Source organism: Theropithecus gelada, chromosome 9 (assembly GCF_003255815.1).
Source record: "Theropithecus gelada isolate Dixy chromosome 9, Tgel_1.0, whole genome shotgun sequence".
NCBI lineage: Eukaryota > Metazoa > Chordata > Mammalia > Primates > Cercopithecidae > Theropithecus > Theropithecus gelada.
The window spans coordinates 46,845,537-46,853,273 of NC_037677.1; the positions used below are offsets into that span (position 1 = coordinate 46,845,537).

General features: G+C 44.2%; 2 protein-coding genes across 4 annotated transcripts in view; one reads left to right on the top strand and one right to left on the bottom strand.

Moving 5' to 3' along the window:
• GLUD1 (glutamate dehydrogenase 1) overlaps positions 1-2,332 on the top strand; it is a 38,438-nt gene extending 36,106 nt beyond the window's left edge. For 2 of the 3 annotated variants that reach the window (XM_025396260.1, XM_025396261.1), the window contains one exon: positions 923-2,230. In XM_025396260.1, coding sequence (XP_025252045.1) covers positions 923-1,042 — 120 coding nt within the window. In that variant the 3' untranslated portion in view covers positions 1,043-2,230. Of the gene's footprint in view, positions 1-922 lie in introns of all 3 variants that reach the window. The other variant, XM_025396259.1, reaches the window with a different exon arrangement.
• Positions 1-7,737, bottom strand: part of LOC112631324 (anthrax toxin receptor-like) — a 724,187-nt gene that overhangs the window by 566,161 nt on the left and 150,289 nt on the right.

Sequence of the window (7,737 nt, forward strand, 5' to 3'; positions counted from 1 at the left end):
TTTTTATTGAGTTAGGGTTTATGTCCTATAAATTCATCCTTTCAAAGTATAAAATTCGGCATCCTTTATTGTATATTCGAGCCATCACCACTTTATAATTCTAGAACATTTTTATCACTCCCTGCTTTTTTTGGGTTTTTGAGACGGAGTCTCGCCCTGTTGCCCAGGCTAGAGTGCAGTAGTGCAATTTCAGCTCACTGTAACCTCCGCCTCCCGAGTTCAAGCAATTCTTGTCTGTCAGCCTCCCAAGTAGCTGGGATTACGGGTGTGAGCCACAACGCCCAACTAATTTTTGTTTTTGTTTTTGTTTTGTTTTTTGAGATGGAGTCTCGCTCTGTCTCCCACCTGGAGTGCAGTGGTGCGATCTCTGCTCACTGCAACCACCGCCTCCTGGGTTCAAGCAATTCTCCTTCCTCGGTCTCCCAAGCAGCTGGGATTACAGGTGCCCACCCCTGCGCCTGTATTTTTAGTAGAGATGGGGTTTCACCATGTTGGTCAGGCTGGTCTTGAACTCCTGACCTCAAGTAATCCACCCGCCTTGGCCTCCCGACGTGCTGGGATTACAGGTGTGAGGCACCGCACCCCAGCCTAATTTTTGTATTTTTAGTAGAGACAGGGTTTCACCATGTTGGCAAGTCTGGTCTTGAACTCCTGACCTCAAGTGATCTACCCATCTCAGCCTCCCAAAGTGCTGGGATTACAGGCGTGAGCCACTGCACCCAGCCACCCCATTGTTAAGTCCAGAGAATTAGGCCCTCCTGCCTAGTGGTTCTGCTGCTACAGTAGTTTGTCTTTGGCTGCCCAAGTCCTGCCTTGAAACACTGAGAAGGTAACTTGGACCAGGCCTGTCTGGGCCTTGTGTGTTTATGGCCCGGCCCCTTGAGTCAGGATCGTCTTCACTGCATTTTCTCTTTCTTTTCAGCAAATTATGCGCACAGCCATGAAGTATAACCTGGGATTGGACCTGAGAACAGCTGCCTATGTCAATGCCATTGAGAAAGTCTTCAAAGTGTACAATGAAGCTGGTGTGACCTTCACATAGATGGATCGTGGCTGACTTCCTCACTACCCTCTTCACCTGTAACTTCTGCAGACCTATCACAAGTTTACATGTAACCACAGAAATCCCTTTCTCTCCTGACTCAGTAATAATGGATACCATTCTCAACAAGTCAATCCAAATCAGCCCCTGAAGGAGAAAGAAGTTAAGGTTAGGGGATCATGTACAAGCTGAGTGTGAAAGTAGAAATCACCTACACCAGAGAGCCATTTGGGTATTTTGCCTTTAAATAAAAAGTCTCCTCCATCTGGCTGTGCAGCCTTGCTTGCTCTGTGGCTTTTCCCAACACAATCAGTGCTATTGCTGGGGAAGGGACAGGCAAGAGCAGTCAGTTGCTTGCTTATTTCGCTCTGGACGAGTCTGGGACATGCTGTAACTTTAACACATTTAAGAAGTAGGTGTGTGGCCTTTTCAGAAGGTGGCATGGTCCTCAAGTGAGTTCTTAGTATTTTATATCAGCAAAATAACTCAATTTTGCAGGTTGTAAACAAATATAAAAGCTGTTTCTGTTTATGAATTCTATTCTTTTAGAATAAAATAAGTACATGCTGCTGTAATAAAATTGCCTTTAATCACTTAACAAGCCTAACCTTGACTCAAACAGTGAATGCCTATAAAAATAATAAATGAAAAAAACTAGTATTTTTATATCATAAAACAGTGTCATTTATAGCTTATCAGTCATGTATTGTCCAGCAAACATTAAAAGCCCTGTGGATAATTAAGTTATCTTCATACCTGCAAAGTGATGGAGGCTATTTTTGTTAAAACTGTCAGAATTTGCTAAGTATAATTATGACACATAGTCCAAAGAATGCAGTAACCTTTTTATCATGTTACTAATTGTTCTCTTTTGGAGATCTATGGTTGACTAATTAAACAGTAATTCAAGTAGAGTGTCCCAGAAGAAAACCACTTGGGCTCCCTGTTTGGAGTCTGGCTGGCTCTGAGCATTGCCAATGGCCCCTACTCACCTGACTTTGTGTCCTCTCCTTTTAGAGGTTTTCCATTCTGCACCCAGCATCACTAACAGTGGGTTGAAAACGACCTTGGGTTGAGTGTTTCGTTTGGGAGTTATTTGGCCAGGGCCTTTTGAGCAGTAGTGTCCCCATGAAGTGCTAGATATAATAATATGTGTAAGAATCAGCCTTTTTTTTTTTTTTTTTTTTTTTTTTAAACTATAACATCCTTTCAGAAATTTCTTACTACTTTGTAACTGCATGGCTTAACCTGGTGATAAAAGCAGTTATTAAAAGTCTACGTTTTCCAAAACTTACGTTTCTTTTCTGTGTTTTTATATGTGGTAGTTTCTCTTTTCATAAGTTATATTACTGCAATTGGATTTCTGAAATGTTTATAGTGACCACCCATATAATATTTCCTTCCACTTTATTGTGAGCTGCCCAGATTTTACTCTTGAATTCTTTGATTTTTTTTTGGTTAGTTTTTGTTGTTGTTTTGTTTGTTTGTTTTTGTTCGGTGCTCTACATGTTCCGAGAAACTTCCCTAGTAACGAACTATAGAGATGATCCCTGAGAACATAGTCTTTATTCTTGAATTCTTTTGTATTTTATTGAATAATATCAATAGCTGTTAGCCTGGCATGTTAACTCACAAGCAAGTAAATTCCATATTCACTAAACATCCCTGACAGGCTTTCCCGGCCCTGCTGTTTGTTAAGGTAGTCAAAGCGTGGCACATGAAGAAAACTATGTCTGTAGATATTGTATAAAATACTGTTTTTATGATTTTTAAATATTTTTAACAGATAACTTTTATTGACCTCTGTTTGTATTTTTATCAAACATACTTAATTTAATTACTTACTCTGAGATGAAATCTCAATCTGTCACCCAGGCTGGAGTGCAGTGAGTGGTGCAATCTTGGCTCACTGCAACCTCCTCCTTCCAGGTTCAAACGATTCTCCTGCCTCTGCCTCCGGAGTAGCTGGGATTACAGGCATGCACCACCATGCCCAGCAAATTTTTGTATTAGTAGGGATGGGGTTTCACCATGTTAGCCAGTCTGCTCTCAAACTCCTGACCTCCGGTGATCCACCTGCCTCAGTCTCCCAAAGTGTTGGTATTAAAGGCATGAGCCACCACACCCAGCCTCAAACATACTTTAGGCAGTTTTTCACCTCAGCACTATTGACATTTTAGGCTATATCTGCCTTTTAGGCTCTCTCTGCCTTGTAGGATGTTTAGTAATATCCCTGGCCTCTACACATTAGATGTCAGGAAGACCCCTCGGTTATAACAATGACAAATATATTCAGATTGCCAAATGTCCCCTGTGGAGCAAATTCGTCCCTTGTTGTGAACTGTGATCCAGAGAGCCAAACAGGGATACAAGGTTTATTGTTCACAATAGCTCGTCCCCTCCAATCCAGACACCACCTGCCTCACCATTTTCCACTGCCCAGAGGCAACCACTTTCAACAATCTTAAATGTCTCATTTTTATTCTATTTAAAGCCTTTGCTCATTTTTAAATTGGGTTTTGTCTGTATTATTGAGTGGTAAGTGTTCTTGACATATTCCACATCCAGTTGTGGTGGTATAAGCCTATGGTTCCAGCTACTCAGAAGGCTGAGGCAGGAGGATCACTTGAGCCCAGAAGTTCAACACTAGCCTAGGCAACATAGGAAGACCCTATCTCTAAATGAATTTTTGAAATATATATCTTCTAGATAATTGACCTTTACCATGTATATAATTTGCAAATATTTTCTCTCAATCTGTTAGTTGTCTTTGTGTTTTCTTGACAGTCTCCTTTTTAATCTTGAGAAAGCACGATTTATTTTTCTTTTGGTTGGTGTGCTTTAGGTTGTATGTAAGAAACCATTGCCTAATCCATAGTCATGCAGATATATCCCTGTCTTTTTTTTTTTTTTTTTCTTTTGGGACAGTCTCGCTCAGATGTCCAGGCTGGAGTGCACTGGTGTGATCTCACGGCTCATGGCTAAGTGCAGCCTTTACTTCCTAGGCTCAAGCAATCCTCCCCCTTCAGCCTCCCAAGTAGCTGGAACTATAGGCACATACCACCACCAAGCACAGCCAATTTCTGTATTTTTGGAGAGAGAAGGTCTTGCCATGTTGCCCAGGCCAGTCTTGAACTCCCAGGCTCAAGCAATCCGCCCACCTTGGCCTCCCAAAGTGCTAGGATTACAGGTGTGAGGCACTGTGCCTGGCCTATAAAGATTTTTTTAAAGAAATAGCATGCCGGGCACGGTGGCTCACACCTGTAATCCCAGCATTTTGGGAGGCTGAGGTGGGCGGATCACGAGTTCAGGAGTGAGACCAGCTTGGCCAACATGGTGAAACCCCGTCTCTACTAAACATACAAAAATTAGCCAGGCCTGGTGGCAGGTGCCTGTAATCCCAGCTACTCAGGAGGCTGAGGCAGGGGAATCACTTAAACCTGGAAGGCAGAGGTTGTAGGGAGCCAAGATTGCACCATTGCACTCCAGCCTAGGCGACAAGAGCTAAACCCATCTCAAAAAAAAAAAAAAAAAAGGAAAAAAGAAAAAACAAAACTACACACACCCATACAATATCCTTTATGAATATAGACACAAAAATACTGATGAAATACTAGCAAACCAAAACCAGTAGCTCACTGAAAGTGCTACACACCATGACCAGGTGGGACTAATCCCAGGAATGCAAGAGGAGTTCAACCTAAGAGATCAGTCGATGTAATGCACCACATTAGTGAAACGAAGGGGGAAAACATTATCATCTCAATAGATGCAGAGAAAGTAGTTGACAAAATTCAACACCCTTTCATAACAAAAACACAGCTAGGAATAGAAGGAACTTCTCATAAATAATAAAGCATTTATGAAAAAATCCATAGCCAACATACTCATTGGTGAAAAATGGAAAGTGTTCCACTTAAGTACAGGAACGAAACAAAGATTCTCACTTTCATCACTACTAGTCAATATTGTACTGGAAGTCCTAGACAAGAAAATTAAACAAGAAAAAGATATAAAAGCATCTAAATTGGAAAGGAAGTGAAACTCTTGTCAGATGACGATTCTATATTTAGAAAATTCCATAGAATACACACACATACATATACACATACATGAACCTACTAGCCAGACGTGGTGGCTCACACCTGTAATCCCAACACTCTGGGATGTTAACACAGGCAGGTTGCTTGAGCCCAGGAGTTCAAGACCAGCCTGAGCAACATGGCAAAACCCCATCTCTACAAAAAGTACAAAAACTAGCAAGGTGTGGTGGCTTACACCTGTCGTCCCAAATACTCAGAAGGCTGAGGTGGGAAGATCACTTGAGCCAGGAGGTGGAGGTTATAATGGTGAGCCAAAGATTGCACCACTGTACTCCAGCCTGGTTGACAGAGCCAGACTCTATCACAAAAAAACCAAACAAATAAATAAACCTACTAGAGCTAATTTTAATTCAGCAAAATTGCAGGGTACAAAATCAACACACGAAAATCAGTTATGGAAATATACATGTTAAGATGGCCAACTAGATGCAGCCAGGTGCAACAGCTGCCACCGAGGGACTGATTTGACTGGTGCAGTCCTAACGGATCTTCAGAGGGAAGGCACTGAGAATGGATGGAGGGAAGACACAGAAGCTAGGCTAAAGGGGGAGGAAGCTGGGAGGCCTGCATGGGGCTACTGCACCCCGGAACTCATTCCTGGCCCCCAGTGACTGGGGGAAAGGGTGAGTCGAACTGGTAAGGAGCAATGCTTCTTACGTCCAGCCTCTGGAATCCTGGCAGGAGATCCTTTGACCATCACGTACAATGGAGTTGCAAGGGAGATAGGCTTGGAGAAGCAGCCAGGGCAGCAGCCAGCTGATGAACCCAGAGGGTTTGCAGCAGGAGCAGCTGTAGTGGAGCACAGCCAGGGACGGCCACACCCCTAGCCTCAACTTGCTCCCATAGGAGACTTTCGCCCTAGGGGAACCATTGGGCCTGAACTTTGCAGGGCAGTCTTACTCATCAGGCAGGGCTGGTCCTACCTGAGCACTCCTTGGTTGGCTGGCTTCTCTCAGGGCCCAGCCTGGCCATGCCTGATTGCAGGGAAGCCTTGAGCACCCTAGGGGCCCACATCATGGCTCCAGTGCTGGTGGACTGAAATGCCTGAAATGCGAAGGGCTCCCCCGGGGCAGCCCCCAGGGCCACACACCAGCCTGCACACTCCTTCCACATTGCATCTTCCCCCAGGCCCATGGAAACACCCCACATAATTTTGCCAGCACGTGCGTGCATGGGCAGGTTTTGCTTATCTTGTCCTCCCAGTCTGTGTATATGTGTTCACCCTGCCCTGAAACTGCTGCAGCAGGAGCGCAGTCTGCTCCACTCTCCCCTCTGACCACCAATAGTAAGAGCCTTGGTGGGCACAGAGCCAGCCAGCCCCAACCCTTCCCCTGCCAGTGTCCTACCCATTTGCCAGCACTGCCCCAAGTGAAACTAGGCACAAAGAACAGCAGACTCTCCCCAATGCTGATGCTCCCCAGCACCCTGCTCCCATGTCAACACCACTACTGGTGCAACCACAGGCACAGTCACCAGCAGGGGCCCCCACCATGCAAGCTGTGTTCCCTTTGTGGCTGTGGTAAATGCTGACACAGAAGCAGGCATGCCAGCACCCACTAGCACCCTACTGCAGCCATGCTGCTGCTACCACTGCTGCTGGCACATGCAAACGAGGATGGATTCCACTGTCTCTGTACTACTAAATGCTTTGGCTGACACCACCCATTAGAGTGTAGTGACCAGCCGTCTGAGAGCATCTTGGCTCACCTAGTGCAGTGGATTCTTAACCTCAAGGAGACAGAACAAAGTTGGGGCTCGATACAAGTCCTCCAGGACTACACACATATTCCAGGAGTTGGGAGCTGAGTGTTGGCCCTCTAAAATCTTCCAGAAATGAAGCCAGTTGACTGAATCCACCTCATACACAGTGAAACCCTCAAGGTCATCAAATAGGATAAAAGGAAAAAAACCCATCCAAAGGTCAGCAACTTCAAAGATTGAAGGAACATAACCCTATAAAAATAAAAAAGAACCAGTGCAAGAACTCTCACAACCCAAAACACCAGAGTGACTTCTTTCCTCCAAACGGCCACACCACCTCTCCAGCAAGGGGTCTGAACCAGGCTGAGATGGCTGAAATGACAGAAATAGAATTCAGAAGATGGATAGGAATGAAGATCATCAAGATGCAGAAGTATGTTGCAAACCAATCTAAGGAAGCTAAGAATCATGATAAAACAATGCAGGAGCCAACAGACAAAATAGCCAGTACAGAAAACAGTGTAACCAACTTGATAGAGCTAAAAAACACACTACAAGAATTTCATTAATAGCAGAATAGACCAAGTTGAAGAAAGTTTCTCAGGGGTTGAAGACTGGCTTTCTGAAAGAAGACAGGCAGACAACAATGAAGAGAAAAAATAAAAAAGAAGGAACAAAACCTCTGAGAAATAAAGGATTATGTAAAAAGACCAGATCTATGACTCATTGGTGTCCCTGAAAGAGATGGAGAGAGTATGAGCAACTTGGGAAATACATTCCAGGATATCATTTATGAGAACTTCCCTGACCTAGCTAGAGAGACTGACATTCAAGTTCAGGAAATGCAGAGAACCCTAGTGAGATACTTCACAAGATCATCCCCAAGATGCA